Genomic DNA, 18,322 nt, shown 5'->3' on the forward strand with positions numbered 1-18,322 from the left:
CCTGCCTGAATCTACGGCACTGTTTGTACCTATGCAGCTCATTCTCCCATGCCTCCTAATAGCCCCTCAGAGGCCCCCAAGCCCATTTAAACACAGCTTTCACTGACAGGCCCAGGGCCCAGCCTCAACGCACTGCTACTCAATGTTACGCACTACCAGTTACATGACAGATACACACACACACTCATACACACACATACAAAGAGTCAAGCGTTTCCTACTCGAACAGATAGACAAGGAATAAATGTTTGTATTAATATTTAAAGGTTTTGTACTGCCTACGCTTTCTCAGAAAATACATAATTGATGCGGGAGGGAGGTGATCTCCAGCCCCCCGTCCGTCCGTCCGTCATGCTTCCCCACCTGGTGAATGGTGAGAGCAGGAAGCACACCATGTTTCATCCCCCCCACCTCCATTTCCCCCTGACCACTTTTCAGATTTATTGGGGTGATTTACAGTATATGGAGCAGATTCGGGCTTTTCCATGTTGAGCAGGTTGTGACTCATACCCCAGGTTTCCTCCATGTTGAGCAGGTTGTGACTCATACCCCAGGTTTCCTCCATGTTGAGCAGGTTGTGACTCACACCCCAGGTTTCCTCCATGTTGAGCAGGTTGTGACTCACACCCCAGGTTTCCTCTATGTTGAGCAGGTTGTGACTCATACCCCAGGTTTCCTCCATGTTGAGCAGGTTGTGATGCACAGTGTAGGCTAACAGGCAGACAGAGGGTTCTATATAGACCCGAACCCCAGAGCGTTTATTCAACCTCATCCCTGCTCTCTTTTTCTTTCTTTCATGTTCCTCCTCTCTCTATCTTCCTATTCTCTCTCCATTTTGTTTCTCTGTCCCTTCTGCAGTATTATTAAAGACATTAATGACACGTCGTGTTCTGTGGCTACTGGAAGAGTAGCTTGTTTGTCTCCATCTCCTTCCTCTCTGTAATGGGCTTTAAATGCTCTTATTTCTCTCATTCATCTCATCTCTGTCTGATTCTACTGCTGCTGTTGTTGCTGTGAAGAAGCAGCCAGACGATTAGCAGCCCAGTCATTAAGCACCCTCGTCTCCGTCTCATCCGGGTCCTCCCCCTCACATCATCTCCTCGGGCCTGTCCCTGGCTAAATTAAAACACTGCATCAAGAGCTTTGTTATCTCGAAAAGACTCCTATTATCCTGTCGGAAAGTAGGAAGACAGAGGAGGGGGAGGCGTGATGTATTTGCTATTTACCGTTGGGTGAAGGAGGTGGGGGATGTACGTACTATGCGATACACACACAGGGATGTCAGAACAATAGATTCCAGTCCCTTTACACATGCTAATAAAGGCTGGGTGTTTTTCTGTAACCTGTGTGATTGTGTCGTTGGGTTATTTCTGTTGTCCATGTGTCCTGCTAGGTTCTCCTTGACGTGGTTCTTAGCAGGAAATAAATATTATCTTGGGTAATCTATTGTGTAGGTTCACGACCTTGTTACACACATCAGTGATATGACTATGTAAGGGGACTTTATGGCCTTTACACCTAAATAACTAGGTCTAGAGCTGAGCCTTTTGCTTCTTCTTGTATTTAATCATTGTGGTTCTATCTTACTTCTCCCAGGGAGCAGCCCCCTGGACAGCCCCAGAAACTTCTCACCCAGCACGGCAGCACACTTCTCCTTCGTTCCAGCTCGCAGGTGAGCCTGGGGTCAAAGGGTTAACTCATTGGGATCACATGACTTAATGTGTCTGATCGTCTTATCTCTGTATATACAGTGGTTTACTAGGCAGAAGGGATTATTACCTCGTTCTGTCATTTGAGCCATAATGCTGATTGACAGTCACCTGCACCCCACAGAAGAGACAGTTTCCCCAAGCCCAGTTAAGCTCCTCCCATGGCTAATACTCACAGCAGCTCTGTGATAATTGACAGGCTGGCTAATCAAACCCAGATCATCTGAAGGGTTGAAGCCTAGTTTAATATCCTCTTATCATTCACAGGCTTTGAATAGGAGGTGTAATTACAGAACTAGAAATAGCGAGCCTGAGAGGAGTTAAGCACAACTCCACATGAAAAGGATTCTAATAAGTAAGTTTCATCAGTCCTTCTAGACAAGAAGACCGATATGCCATGTGCTCGTAAAATGAAATAACCTGTCTTCTGTATGGGAGATAGATAACACTTCTGCTTCTGCTCTGAATCAGTAAATCAGGTAGGACGGGGAGACAGTAAAATTAGCCTGATGCAACAGTGCCACACAATGGTGAAGTGTGATAAATCAGGATTTCTGACATTAAATGGTTCTGCGTTGCTCATCACAAAACCAGTGGGTTTGTAGAGCTAACACTATCCTCTCTCCCACACAGTCACGGGCACAGGGCTGACAGGTAACCTTTGACCTTTCACCATCACCTTATCCCATGTCCTCTGCCCAGCATGGACACACCAGGGCCCCAGAGAAGTTCTAGTAGCAGTGATGTTCTAGGATCTATCCATATAATCGTATTCATTATGATCTAAAAGGCTAAACTGATCCTAGAGCAGCACTCCTCGGAGATGCTTTGTGGATACGGACCCTGAATAGGCTCCACGTCTTGTTGAGCAGGGCAGTCCTTTTGTATTGCTGTTTTTACAGTGAACGTATCCGTGGATGTGTGATGCCCTAGAGTCCCTAAAGAAGTATGGTCATCCCAAGCCTGCATGAAACTACCCTATAACTAGGACTGTGATGCAAAACAGCTTCATCTCATATTCATCTCCATGTTGTGGTCTTGGCTGTGTTTCTGTGTGTGTTGCTGGCTTGTGTCTGTGTGTGTTGCTGGCTTGTGTCCGTGTGTGTTGCTGGCTTGTGTCCGCGTGTGTTGCTGGCTTGTGTCCGTGTGTGTTGCTGGCTTGTGTCTGTGTGTGTTGCTGGCTTGTGTCTGTGTGTGTTGCTGGCTTGTGTCTGTGTGTGTTTGCTGGCTTGTGTCTGTGTGTGTTGCTGGCTTGTGTCTGTGTGTGTTGCTGGCTTGTGTCTGTGTGTTTGCTTGCATGTGTTTGCAGACTTTGTATAAATTGTATTCTCCACATAGCTCATCCAAATATACCTACTACTGAACATACCATTTTCTGTCCAAATGATATACTGTCTCAACACACCACGTATTTATATTGTGGATTCTGACACATGCTCACTGTAATGTATCTACTGTGGGTTGTTATTTCCTGATTTCTTGCCAACACAAGACATTCTACTGTACTGTTGGAGCTAGTAACACAAGACATTCTACTGGCCTGTGGGAGCTAGTAACACAAGACATTCTACTGGCCTGTGGGAGCTAGTAACACAAGACATTATATTGCACTGTTGGAGCTAGTAACACAAGACATTCTACTGTACTGTTGGAGCTAGTAACACAAGACATTCTACTGGCCTGTGGGAGCTAGTAACACAAGACATTCTACTGGCCTGTGGGAGCTAGTAACACAAGACATTATATTGCACTGTTGGAGCTAGTAACACAAGACATTCTACTGTACTGTTGGAGCTAGTAATACATGACATTCTACTGTACTGTTGGAGCTAGTAACACAATACATTCTACTGGCCTGTGGGAGCTAGTAACACAAGACATTATATTGCACTGTTGGAGCTAGTAACACAAGACATTCTACTGTACTGTTGGAGCTAGTAATACATGACATTCTACTGTACTGTTGGAGCTAGTAACACAAGACATTCTACTGGCCTGTGGGAGCTAGTAACACAAGACATTCTACTGTACTGTTGGAGCTAGTAACACAAGACATTCTACTGTACTGTTGGAGCTAGTAACACAAGACATTCTACTGGCCTGTGGGAGCTAGTAACACAATACATTCTACTCTACTGTTGGAGCTAGTAACACAAGACATTATATTGCACTGTTGGAGCTAGTAACACAAGACATTCTACTGTACTGTTGGAGCTAGTAACACAAGACATTCTACTGTACTGTTGGAGCTAGTAACACAAGACATTCTACTGTACTGTTGGAGCTAGTAACACAAGACATTCTACTGTACTGTTGGAGCTAGTAACACAAGACATTCTACTGTACTGTTGGAGCTAGTAACATAAGACATTATACTGTACTGTTGGAGCTAGTAACACAAGACATTATACTGTACTGTTGGAGCTAGTAACACAAGACATTCTACTGTACTGTTGGAGCTAGTAACACAAGACATTCTACTGGCCTGTTGGAGCTAGTAACACAAGACATTCTACTGTACTGTTGGAGCTAGTAACACAAGACATTCTACTGTACTGTTGGAGCTAGTAACACAAGACATTCTACTGTACTGTTGGAGCTAGTAACACAAGACATTCTACTGTACTGTTGGAGCTAGTAACACAAGACATTCTACTGTATGTTGGAGCTAGTAACACAAGACATTATACTGTACTGTTGGAGCTAGTAACACAAGACATTCTACTGTACTGTTGGGGCGACTAACACAAGCATTTCACTGCACCTGCTATAACGCTTGCAAATCTGTGTCCGTAACCAATCAACTTAGATTTGATTGGAATTTTGGCTCCATCAAGCCTTTCATAGTAAACCCAGGAACTGACATTAACCCCTGCCATCCTCTCTGTGTTTCTCTCTCTTTCTTTCTTAGGACGGATGGCAGACGCTGGTCTCTGGCCTCACTTCCCTCCTCTGGATATGGCACTAACACACCCAGCTCCACCGTCTCAGTGAGTTTGTGTGTGTGTTTACATAATGTTTTTGTGTGTGTATCCCAGAAGAATCTCACACCCCTCCTAGTACAGTACATCTCTTCCCTCTGGTGCAGCCCAGCCCAGTCTCACCGTTAGTCTCACCTTTAATCTGACCGTTAATCTGACCATTAGTCTGACTGTTAGTCTCACCATTAATCTGACCGTTAGTCTGACCATTAGTCTGACCGTTAGTCTCACCGTTAATCTGACCATTATTCTAACTGTTAGTCTGACTGTTAGTCTCACCGTTAGTCTGACTGTTACTCTCACCGTTAGTCTGACTGTTACTCTCACCGTTAGTCTGACTGTTACTCTCACCGTTAGTCTGACTGTTAGTCTCACCGTTAGTCTGACTGTTAGTCTCACCGTTAGTCTGACTGTTAGTCTGACCGTTAGTCTGACTGTTAGTCTCACCGTTAGTCTGACTGTTAGTCTGACTGTTAGTCTGACTGTTAGTCTGACTGTTAGTCTCACCGTTAGTCTCACCGTTAGTCTCACCGTTAGTCTCACCGTTAGTCTGACTGTTAGTCTGACTGTTAGTCTGACTGTTAGTCTGACCGTTAGTCTGACTGTTAGTCTCACCGTTAGTCTCACCGTTAGTCTGACTGTTAGTCTCACCGTTAATCTGACCATTAGTCTGACTGTTAGTCTCACCGCTAATCTGACTGTTAGTCTGACCTTTAGTCTCACCGTTAGTCCCACCGTTAGTCCCACCGTTAGTCCCACTGTTAGTCTGACTGTTAGTCTCACCGTTAGTCTGACCGTTACTCATATTGTTAGTATGACTGATGTCTGGCACATACAGCCTCTTCCTCATGTTGATGAAAAGCCTGAAGGCTTCCTGCTTACTCACCAGCTCAGAGGAGATGAAGTTGTTGTGCTCATATAACCTCATTATGGATTCAGGTTCAATTAGCTCTGAATATTTTTTATCTTACTCAAAGGAGCAACAATACCTCCGTAATGTACAGTCTAAATGTTTAACAGACAATCATCCCCATTTAAAATTCTCCAAAGTTTGTTCATTCACAACGGCCCAGTAGAGAGCAGAGCACACTACCTTAGCCAGGAGTTAACATTCACAGTAGCAGTTAGCCGCTGGGCTACTAGCTACCCGGCTCTTCTCCCCTTGTAATCCCTCCCTCCAGCAGTTAGCCGCTACTAGCTACTCAGCTCTTCTGCTCCTGTAATCCCTCAGCAGTTAGCTACTACTAGTTACTTGGCTCTTCTGCTCATGTAATCCTACTTCCAGCATTTAGCCACTACTAGCTACTTGACTCTCCTGCTCCTTTAATCCCTCTCTCCAGCAGTTAGCCGCTACTAGCTGCTCGGCTCTTCTACTCCTGTAATCCCTCCCTTTAGCAGTTACCCGTTACTAGCTACTTGGCTCTTCTGCTCTTGAAATCCCCCCCTCCAGCAGTTAGCCACTACTAGCTACTTGGCTCTTCTGCTCTTGAAATCCCCCCCTCAAGCAGTTAGCCCCTACTAGCTACTTGGCTCTATTGTTTTTGTAATCCCTCCCTCCAGCAGTAAGCCCCTACTATCTACTTGGCTCTTCTACTCTTGTAATCCCCCCCTCCAGCAGTTAGCCCCTACTAGCTACTTGGCTCTATTGTTTTTGTAATCCCTCCCTCCAGCAGTAAGCCCCTACTATCTACTTGGCTCTTCTACTCTTGTAATCCCCCCCTCCAGCAGTTAGCCCCTAGTAGCTACTTGGCTCTATTGTTTTTGTAATCCCTCCCTCCAGCAGTAAGCCCCTACTAGCTACTTGGCTCTTCTGCTCCTGTAATCCTCCTTCCAGCATTTAGCCACTACTAGCTACCCGGCTCTTCTCCCCTTGTAATCCCTCCCTCCAGCAGTCAGCCGCTACTAGCTACTCAGCTCTTCTGCTCCTGTAATCCCTCCCTTAGCAGTTAGCTACTACTAGTTACTTGGCTCTTCTGCTCATGTAATCCTCCTTCCAGCATTTAGCCGCTACTAGCTGCTTGACTCTCCTGCTCCTGTAATCCCTCTCTCCAGCAGTTAGCCGCTACTAGCTACTTGGCTCTTCTGCTCTTGTAATCCCCCCCTCCAGCAGTTACCCGTTATTAGCTACTTGGCTCTTCTGCTCTTGAAATCCCCCCTCCAGCAGTTAGCCGCTACTAGCTACTTGGCTCTTCTGCTCTTGTAATCCCTCCCTCCAGCAGTTAGCCCCTACTAGCTACTTGGCTCTATTGTTTTTGTAATCCCTTCCTCCAGCAGTAAGCCCCTACTAGCTACTTGGCTCTATTGTTTTTGTAATCCCTCCCTCCAGCAGTAAGCCCCTACTAGCTACTTGGCTCTATTGTTTTTGTAATCCCTCCCTCCAGCAGTAAGCCCCTACTAGCTACTTGGCTCTATTGTTTTTGTAATCCCTCCCTCCAAGCAGTAAGCCCCTACTAGCTACTTGGCTCTATTGTTTTTGTAATCCCTCCCTCCAAGCAGTAAACCACTACTTGGCTCTATTGTTTTTGTAATCCCTCCCTCCAGCAGTAAGCCCCTACTAGCTACTTGGCTCTATTGTTTTTGTAATCCCCCCCTCCAGCAGTTAGCCCCTACTAGCTACTTGGCTCTATTGTTTTTGTAATCCCTCCCTCCAAGCAGTAAGCCCCTACTAGCTACTTGGCTCTATTGTTTTTGTAATCCCTCCCTCCAAGCAGTAAACCACTACTTGGCTCTATTGTTTTTGTAATCCCTCCCTCCAAGCAGTAAGCCGCTACTTGGCTCTATTGTTTTTGTAATCCCTCCCTCCAGCAGTAAGCCCCTACTAGCTACTTGGCTCTATTGTTTTTGTAATCCCCCCCTCCAGCAGTAAGCCCCTACTAGCTACTTGGCTCTATTGTTTTTGTAATCCCTCCCTCCAGCAGTAAGCCCCTACTAGCTACTTGGCTCTATTGTTTTTGTAATCCCTCCCTCCAGCAGTAAGCCCCTACTAGCTACTTGGCTCTATTGTTTTTGTAATCCCCCCCTCCAGCAGTAAGCCCCTACTAGCTACTTGGCTCTATTGTTTTTGTAATCCCTCCCTCCAGCAGTAAGCCACTACTTGGCTCTTCTGCTGCTGTAATCCCTCCTTTTAGCAGTTAGCCGCTACTAGTGCCCGGCTCTTCTGCCCTTGTAATCCCTCCCTCTCTGCTTCTCACAGTCATCCTGTTCATCCCAGGAGAAGCTGCACCAGCTGCCCTTCCAGCCCACGGCGGACGAGCTGCACTTCCTCACCAAGCACTTCAGCTCCGAGAGCATCACAGACGAGGATGAACGACACTCGCCCATGCGCCCCCGCTCACGCAGCCTCAGGTAGGACAGGACACCCAGAGACTCTTAACGATCATGTACCCAGTATACGGCCCACCGCCCACCCTATACCCCAAGCCACCCTATTTGTACACGGCAGACCACAGACAGAACTCACCTGACTGGCTAGCTGTCTGACTGGGTGGTAGTAGGGCTGCCTGTGTAACTGCAGTAAACAGAAAGGTATTAAACCTAAAGACCTCTATTTAACTGATAGTCAAAAAGGTCATTGACATGTGGCTTGTGAGTGATTGGAGCTCGGAACACAAGCATTTCGCTACACCCGCAATAACATCTGATAAATATATGTATGTGACCAATAAAATGTGATTTGATTTGACAGTGATCTCTTCACTGTGGCGTCTCTCACCTTTCTATCGACCCAGCCTACCTCAGGCTCCTCTGTCTCTACCCATCACTCCCATTCCCTCTATCTCTCTCTCTCTCTCTCTCTCTCTCTCTCTCTCTCTCTCTCTCTCTCTCTCTCTCTCTGTCTCTTTCAGTCTCTCCCTCTGTCACTCTCTCTGTTCTACAATTCTCTTTCTCTGTCTCTCCACCTCTTTCTCTTTCTCACACTCCATTTATCTCCCTCCCTGTCTCCCTTTCCTGTCTCTTTCTGTCTGCGTCTGTCAGTGTTTGGTCATTGCCAGAGGTTATCTATCTCAGTCAGTGTGTCTGTCTGTCACAGACTCTGCCTTCTGTGAAATCTGAGAGGGGTCAGTTCTGGTGTCATCTCAGCTGATGCCACCCTGTCCTGACATGACCTGCTGCTGCCAGTCTAAACCTCTCCTCTCCTTCCATCCTTCTGTGTGGATGAAGAACTCACACTCTCCTTCTATCTCACTCTATCCTCATGAATGGAGAACAGAAAGTGTCTCTTTTGGTATTATATGAGAGAAACACTTCATGAGGTTTGATGTTAAGACTGCTATATGACGCAGAGAGAGGCCTGGCCCCTCAACTCCTACATTCTATAGTAGGCTGGGACAATACCAGTATCTTGATCATCTTCAGTATCATTGCAAGGAAACAAAACACAGAACAAAACAAACATCATTATGTTGTCATCCAGAATCACATTTATTTATTTTCCAAACTAGAGCACACAATATGTTACACACAGCAGGTTTTTAAAAGACCAAAGTATTTAGTCTGCTAAAATATTTGGATACTGGTATGGTCACAGCCCTAGATAGGCTGTATCTCTCTCTGAATGAACTCAGTATTGGATACTGGTATGGTCACAGCCCTAGATAGGCTGTATCTCTCTCTGAATGAACTCAGTATTGGATACTGGTATGGTCACAGCCCTAGATAGGCTGTATCTCTCTCTGAATGTACTCAGTATTGGCCTGCCTCAGTGTTTTCCCCAAGCACGTGGAGTAGCCAGACAGGCTCACCTGGGCTGGGGGGATAGTACAACAGCAGCTGTTGTACAATATCATATAAAACTGCTGACATCCACAGGCTTCAAGCTTCCTTTTAAGAGGCATTTTCTCAGCTTTCTGCAATACAGATGTGATAGAAGAATGACGCCGGTGTTTAACATGGGCTTTGCTACGCAGAAAGCAGCAGTTGATTACTCCATTGTCAACACTTTGATTTAATCAGTAGACCTTCATCAATATCTTTGATATAGCTAGCATATACAGTACCAGTCAAACGTTTGGACACCTACTCATTCAAGGGCTTTTCTTTATTTTTACTATTTTCTACCTCGTAGAATAATAGTGAAGACATCAAAACTATGAAATAACACATATGGAATCATATAGTAACCAAAAAAGTGTTAAACAAATCAAAATATATTTTATATTTGAGATTCTCTGCGGTCCAACTCATCCCAAACCATCTCAATTGGGTTGAGGTCTGGTGATTGTGGAGGCCAGGTCATCTGATGCAGCACTCCATCACTTTCCTTATTGGTCAAATAGCCCTTACACAGCCTGGTGTGTTGGGTCATTGTCCTGTTGAAAAACAAATGCTGGTTAAGTGTGCCTTGCATCCCAAATAAATCACTGACAGTGTCACCAGCAAAGCACCATCACACCTCCTCCTCCATGCTTCACAGTGGGAACCACACATGCAGAGATCATCCGTTCACCTACTCTGCGTCTCACAAAGACACAGCGGTTGGAACCAAAAATCTCAAATTTGGACTTTCCACCGGTCTAATGTCCGTTGCTTTTGTTTTTTGGCCCAAGCAAGTCTCTTCTTCTCATTAGTGCCCTTTAGTCATGGTTTCTTTGCAGCAATTCGACCATGAAGGCCTGATTCATGCAGTCTCCTCTGAACAGTTGATGTTGAGATGTGTCTGTTACTTAAACTCTGTGAAGCATTTATTTGGGCTGCAATTTCTGAGGCTGTTAACTCTAATGAACATATCATCTGCAGCAGAGGTCACTCTGGGTCTTCCTTCCCTGTGGCGGTCCTCATGAGAGCCAGTTTCAACTGCACTTGAATACATTTTTCGGATTGACTGACCTTCGTGTCTTAAAGTAATGATGGACTGTTGTTTCTCTTTGCTTATTTGAGCTGTTCTTGACATAATATCGACTTGGTCTTATACCAAATAGGGCTATCTTCTGTATACCACCCCTACCTTGTCACAATACAACTGATATGCTTAAACACATTAAGAAGGAAAGAAATTCTATTGTTCCTGCTGTGAGGCTATATCTCCACTAGCCTACCTATTGTTCCTGCAGTGAGGCTATCTCTCCACTAGCCTACCTATTCTTCCTGCTGTGAGGAGGATTCACCATCTTCATCGAATGTTTTCATCATTTATCTAACAGTTTGCAAATTAGGGAGCCAAATGAAAGCTCTCTTACCAATGCAATTCGGTAAGCTACTGACGAGTCACTCACTTTAACGTGTCTGGCAAGTCCTGATGGACTTCATATTGAAAATAGAAACCAGATCTTTTGTTTACTTGTCCCGATGCGATACACTGGACTAGAGGTCAACCGATTATGATTTTTCAACGCTGATACCGATTATTGGAGGACCCCAAAAAAAAGCCGATCCCAATTAATCGGCTGTTTAAAAAAAAAAATGTATTTGTAATAATGACAATTACAACAATACTGAATGAACACTTATTTTAACTTAATATAATACACCAATAAAATCAATTTAGCCTCAAATAAATAATGAAACATGTTCAATTTGGTTTAAATAATGCAAAAACAAAGTGTTGGAGAAGAAAGTAAAAGTGCAATATGTGCCATGTAAGAAAGCTAACGTTTAAGTTCCTTGCCCAGAACATGAGAACATATGAAAGCTGGTGGTTCCTTTTAACATGAGTCTTCAATATTCCCAGGTAAGAAGTTTTAGGTTGTAGTTATTATAGGAATTATAGGACTATTTCTCTCTATACCATTTGTATTTCATATACCTTTGACTATTGGATGTTCTTATAGGCACTTTAGTATTGCCAGTGTAACAGTATAGCATCCCTCTCCTCGCTGCTACCTGGGCTCGAACCAGGAACACATCGACAACAGCCACCCTCGAAGCATCGTTACCCATGCAGAGCAAGGGGTACAACTACTCCAAGTCTGAAAGTGAGTGACGTTTGAAACGCTATCAGCGAGCACCTCACTAACTAGCTAGCCATTTCACATCGGTTACACCAGCCTAATCTCGGGAGTTGATAGGCTTGAAGTCATAAACAGCGCAGTGCTTGAAGCATTGCGAAGAGCTGCTGGCAAAACGCACGAAAGTGCTGTTTGAATGAATGCTTATGAGCCTGCTGGTGCCTACCATCGCTCAGTCAGACTGCTCTATCAAATCATAGACTTAATTATAACATAATAACCCGCAGAAATATGAGCCTTGGGTCATTAATATGGTCGAAACCGGAAACTATCATTTCGAAAACAAAACGTTTATTCTTTCAGTGAAATACGGAACCGTTCCGTATTTTATCTAACGGATGGCATCCCTAAGTCTAAATATTGCTGTTACATTGCACAACCTTCATTGTTATGTCATAATTACGTAAAATTCTGGCAAATTAGTTCGCAATGAGCCAGGCGGCCCAAACTGTTGCATATACCCTGACTCTGTGTGCAATGAACGCAAGAGAAGTGACACAATTTCACCTGGTTAATATTGCCTGCTAACCTTTCTTTGAGCTAAATATGCAGGTTTAAAAAATATATACTTCTGTGTATTGATTTTAAGAAAGGCATTTATGTTTAGGTTTAAGTACACGTTGGAGCAACAACAGTCCTGTTCGCGAATGCGCACCGCATCTATTATATGCAACGCAGGACACGCTAGATAAACTATGTATAAACTACTATTGTAAACTATTGTATGATTTATGAATGGGGAGGATACATGAGATTGACTTTATTCAGTCAGTTCAACACCTTTTATAAATAAGCTCAGTGAATAGATTGACGGGCAGGTAAATGTTGAACTGGAATGTAAAAATGCACTGGCCCGACACATGGACCCTGGGCCATCGTTAATGTCAGACCCTGCATGTGAAAGAAAATCAAGGAATGTCCCAGAAAACAATTGGAGGAGTGGATTATATGGTATGTGCAAATTCATTCACATTATATTGGACCTTCAAATTCATGCTCTCTTTCTCCATGTAAAGAAATGAGACTTGCAACCACATTCTAGCGGGAGAGGGCTCTGTATACTTTTTTAAATTATTTCTTTTTTTGTAGCGAATTGAAAAGTAGCCTAGTTAATTTAAGTGGAAAAAAGTACCTGGCTTGAAAATTTGTCTGTATCGGCTGTTTTGCCGACAGCCGGCGCTAGTGGAAAACACTGCCAGCCTTTCAGGCCAGCTAGCAGAATTATATCTATGAATATTAGATGAGCTAGCAAGGTGTGAGAAAGAAGATCATTACCAGGCCTTTACAAATGGCTCTCTCTGCTGTATGACTGTACTATATAATCATCTGAGGAGAGATAGAGAGAGAGAAGGGAAGAGAGGGGGTGAATGGGAGGGGAGAGATAGAGGCTTTAGAGGAGAGCGGGATGAAGGGGTGGGCTTGAATAAGGGTGATTGCTATGGTAAGCGAGAGAAAGGGTGCTGGAAAGAGAGTGGTAAAGTGAACGAAGCAGATGAGGTGAGGGAGAGCGAGTGAAAGAGAGAGAGCGCGTGAACTGGAGGGAGTGAAAAAGAAAATGAGTCTCAGACCAGCTAATTATGATTAGAGAAATAAAGAAGGAAGCAATCATATGCTAATTTCATGGCCTTATTATCTGCCATACTGAAAGTGATGACAGCTGTGGTTCTTCTCCTGTCCTTCCTCTCTCTGTCTCACCCCTCACTCATTCTTCAGGAGTTGTAGAAATGAGCTCAACATGTTCATCCATTGTAGGTTTGTCATATCCAGCTGTGGGTCCTGTCATAATGAACAGCACAGAGCCATATGGCCTCACAGACAGACACACACACAGAGACAGACACACAGACCCTTCATTTTGGGTGTACCCCTATTGAATCTACAGTATTATCCATATTATTATAGTCTCATCCAACGGGGCTCTGAGGCATTTACGTTACCCCCTCCTCACACACAGAGACACACACACACACCTTCCTGCCTCTCACACAGACAGCCACCCCCTCCTTTTCTCTGTCACGCTCAATTAGGTTCTTCATTTCCCCAGTTGCCCTCCTCACTGGTGTTATGCCAATCTTACCCCCTTTCGCTTTTCTCTCCCCCTCTTACTCTCTGATTCAGTTAATTTATCATCTTTCTCTCTGATTCAGTTAATTTATCATCTTACTCTCTGATTCAGTTTATTTATCATCTTTCTCTCTGATTCACTTCATTTATCATCTTTCTCTCTGATTCACTTCATTTATCATCTTTCTCTCTGATTCAGTTAATTTATCATCTTTCTCTCTGATTCACTTCATTTATCATCTTTCTCTCTGATTCACTTCATTTATCATCTTTCTCTCTGATTCAGTTAATTTATCATCTTTCTCTCTGATTCAGTTAATTTATCATCTTTCTCTCTGATTCACTTCATTTATCATCTTTCTCTCTGATTCACTTCATTTATCATCTTTCTCTCTGATTCACTTCATTTATCATCTTTCTCTCTGATTCACTTCATTTATCATCTTTCTCTCTGATTCACTTCATTTATCATCTTTCTCTCTGATTCACTTCATTTATCATCTTTCTCTCTGATTCACTTCATTTATCATCTTTCTCTCTGATTCAGTTAATTTATCATCTTACTCTCTGATTCAGTTAATTTATCATCTTACTCTCTGATTCAGTTTATTTATCATCTTTCTCTCTGATTCACTTCATTTATCATCTTTCTCTCTGATTCACTTCATTTATCATCTTTCTCTCTGATTCAGTTAATTTATCATCTTTCTCTCTGATTCACTTCATTTATCATCTTTCTCTCTGATTCACTTCATTTATCATCTTTCTCTCTGATTCAGTTAATTTATCATCTTTCTCTCTGATTCAGTTAATTTATCATCTTTCTCTCTGATTCACTTCATTTATCATCTTTCTCTCTGATTCACTTCATTTATCATCTTTCTCTCTGATTCACTTCATTTATCATCTTTCTCTCTGATTCACTTCATTTATCATCTTTCTCTCTGATTCACTTCATTTATCATCTTTCTCTCTGATTCACTTCATTTATCATCTTTCTCTCTGATTCACTTCATTTATCATCTTTCTCTCTGATTCAGTTAATTTATCATCTTACTCTCTGATTCAGTTCATTTATCATCTTTCTCTCTGATTCACTTAATTTATCATCTTTCTCTCTGATTCACTTCATTTATCATCTTTCTCTCTGATTCACTTCATTTATCATCTTTCTCTCTGATTCACTTCATTTATCATCTTTCTCTCTGATTCACTTCATTTATCATCTTTCTCTCTGATTCAGTTAATTTATCATCTTACTCTCTGATTCAGTTCATTTATCATCTTTCTCTCTGATTCACTTCATTTATCATCTTTCTCTCTGATTCACTTCATTTATCATCTTTCTCTCTGATTCACTTCATTTATCATCTTTCTCTCTGATTCACTTCATTTATCATCTTTCTCTCTGATGCACTTCATTTATCATCTTTCTCTCTGATTCACTTCATTTATCATCTTTCTCTCTGATTCACTTCATTTATCATCTTTCTCTCCATTTATCATCATATTCCACCCTGACTTTTTCTTTTGAGCACCATTTTCATGTAATCTGACGTCAGTGTTTTAACACACCATTTCACATGTTTTAAAACCCTCACTCTTACAGCAACAGTGCTGTGCTACATCAGTGGTTCCCAACCCAGGTCCTCCAGTACCCCCAACAGTGCTGTGCTACATCAGTGGTTCCCAACCCAGGTCCTCCAGTACCCCCAACAGTGCTGTGCTACATCAGTGGTTCCCAACCCAGGTCCTCCAGTACCCCCAACAGTGCTGTGCTACATCAGTGGTTCCCAACCCAGGTCCTCCAGTACCCCCAACAGTGCTGTGCTACATCAGTGGTTCCCAACCCAGGTCCTCCAGTACCCCCAACAGCACACCTGATTCAACTCGTCAACTGATCATCAAGCCCTCAGTCAGTTGAATCAGGTGTGTTTGGCCAGGGCTTCAACAAACCTGTGTTGGGGGTACTGGACTATATAAACTTAGAGAGGCTGAACAGGATTCGATGCTCCTGAAACAGTTAATGCTGATGTAAAAATGGATTTTGAAATACATTTGATTGGTTAACACAGACTTTTACTGGTGATACAAAGCTTCAGACAAAACTCTTTCCTCCCACAAGTTAATGAGAGTCTGTGTTCAAGGTCGTTTCTCAAATTATTATGAAACATATTTTTTTGAAAATGGCCTGAAGGTGATTTTGATGTTCCGTTATGGGAGAAATATTTCATTTTTGAATGAGCCTTTGTCTGATGTTATTCATTCTCAGGACCTTCGGGATTCTATTAGCAGCTTGTTTGATGTGAGCTTTATTCAATAACGCCACAAATCACTCAAAGACACTCCACTCTCACACAACGGAAGGGGGGTGGGTGAAAATATCCTATTTGAGTATTTATGACTCAGCCTCTGGCTATGCATCAATCTCTGTCAGAGCTAACCTTTGGTTACCGTGGCAGCAGTGATTGTGGTTCTGAGTGAAGTGTTTTATATAAAAAGACAGGTGTGTGTGTGTGTGTGGTGTGTGTGTGTGTGTGGCAGGACTCAGAGCTGAGAATATTCCTCCTCAGTTTGTTTTGATGATTGACATATATTTATTATATATATATTTATTGTTAAGAAGAGGGGCGGGGGTGAGATGCCTTATGATTAACGAGACGTGGTTTGATCATAACAACATACAGGAACTCAAGTCCTTCTGTTCACCTGACTTAGAATTCCTCACAATCAAATGTCGACCGCATTATCTACCAAGAGAATTCTCTTCGATTATAATCACAGCCACAAATATTCCCCCCCAAGCAGACACATCGACGGCCCTGAACTAACTTTATTTTACTCTATGTAAACTGGAAACCACATATCCGGAGGCTGCATTCATTGTAGCTGGGGATTTTAACAAGGCTAATCTGAAAACAAGACTCCCTAAATTCTATCAGCATATTGATTGTGCTACCAGGGATGGTAAAACCCTGGATCATTGTTATTCTAACTTCCGCGACGCATAAAAGGCCCTCCCCCGCCCTCCTTTTGGAAAAGCTGACCACGACTCCATTTTGTTGCTCCCAGCAAATAGACAGAGACTAAAACAGGAGGCTCCCTCTCTCAGGTCGGTTCAACTTTGGTCCGACCAATCTGATTCCACGCTTCAAGATTGCTTCGATCACGTGGATTGGGATATGTTCCGCACTGTGTCAAACAACAACATTGACGAATACGCTGATTCGGTGAGCGAGTTTATTAGCGAGTGCATCAGCGATGTTGTACCCACAGAAACTATTAAAACATTCCCAAACCAGAAACCGTGGATTGATGGCAGCATTCGCGCGAAACTGAAAGCGCGAACCACTGCTTTTAACCAGGGCTAAGGTGACCGGAAACATCACCAAATACAAACAGTGTAGCTATTCAATCAAACAAGCTAAGCGTCAGTATAGAGACAAGGTAGAGTCACAATTCAACGGCTCAGACACAAGAGGTATGTGGCAGGGTCTACAGTCAATCACGGATTACAAGAAGAACACCCCGTAGCACTCACTTTCATCATCATGAAGTGCTTTGAGAGACTAGTCAAGGACCATATCAACTCCACCCTACCTGACACCCTAGACCCACTCCAATTTGCTTACCGCCCCAATAGGTCCACAGACGACGCAATCGCAACCACACTGCACACTGCCATAACCCATCTGGACAAGAGGAATACCTATGTGAGAATGCTGTTCGTCGACTACAGCTCAGCATTTAACACCAAAGTACCCTCCAAACTCATCATCAAGACCCTGGGTCTCGACCCCGCCCTGTGAAACTGGGTACTGGACTTCCTGACGGGCCGCCCCCAGGTGGTGAGGGTAGGTAACAACATCTCCACCCCGCTGACCCTCAACACTGGGGCCCCACAAGGGTGCGTTCTGAGCCCTCTCCTGTACTCCCTGTTCACCCACGACTCAATCATCAAGTTTGCAGACGACACTACAGCGGTAGGTTTGATTACCAACAACAACGAGACGGCCTACAGGGAGGAGGTGAGGGCCCTCGGAGTGTGGTGTCAGGAAAATAACCTCACACTCAACAAAGGAGATGATTGTGGACTTCAGGAAACCGCAGAGTGAGCACCCCCCTATCCACATCGATGGGACAGTAGTGGAGAGGGTTTTAAGTTCCTCGGCGTACACATCACGGACAAACTGAATTGGTCCACCCACACAGACAGCGTGGTGAAAAAGGCGCAGCAGCACCTTTTCAACCTCAGGAGGCTGAAGAAATTTGGCTTGTCACCAAAAGCACTCACAAACCTTTACAGATGCACAATCGAGAGCATCCTGTCGGGCTGTATCACCGCCTGGTACGGCAACTGCTCCACTTACATTGAGTGGCTGCTGCTAACATACTGACTCAACTCCAGCCACTTTAATAATGGAAAAATTGATGTAAAAATGTATCACTAGCCACTTTAAACAATGCCACTTTTATGTTTACATAACCTACATTACTCATCTCATATGTATATACTGTACTCTATACCATCTACTGCATCTTACCTATGCCGTTCTGTACCATCACTCATTCATATATATCTTTATGCACATATTCTTTATCCCTTTACACTTGTAGTTGTAAG

General features: G+C 43.5%; 1 protein-coding gene across 8 annotated transcripts in view; it reads left to right on the plus strand.

Annotated features, from left to right (window-relative positions):
- Positions 1-18,322, plus strand: part of mast2 (microtubule associated serine/threonine kinase 2) — a 293,284-nt gene that overhangs the window by 234,970 nt on the left and 39,992 nt on the right. For 4 of the 8 annotated variants that reach the window (XM_031785589.1, XM_031785587.1, XM_031785588.1 and 1 more), the window contains 4 exons: positions 1,597-1,672; positions 2,343-2,363; positions 4,621-4,699; positions 7,884-8,035. In XM_031785589.1, the coding sequence (XP_031641449.1) occupies positions 1,597-1,672; positions 2,343-2,363; positions 4,621-4,699; positions 7,884-8,035 (328 nt within the window). The remainder of the gene's footprint in view (positions 1-1,596; positions 1,673-2,342; positions 2,364-4,620; positions 4,700-7,883; positions 8,036-18,322) is intronic. The other 4 variants (XM_031785594.1, XM_031785591.1, XM_031785590.1 and 1 more) reach the window with 3 other exon arrangements.

Source organism: Oncorhynchus kisutch, linkage group LG13 (assembly GCF_002021735.2).
Source record: "Oncorhynchus kisutch isolate 150728-3 linkage group LG13, Okis_V2, whole genome shotgun sequence".
NCBI classification, from domain to species: domain Eukaryota; kingdom Metazoa; phylum Chordata; class Actinopteri; order Salmoniformes; family Salmonidae; genus Oncorhynchus; species Oncorhynchus kisutch.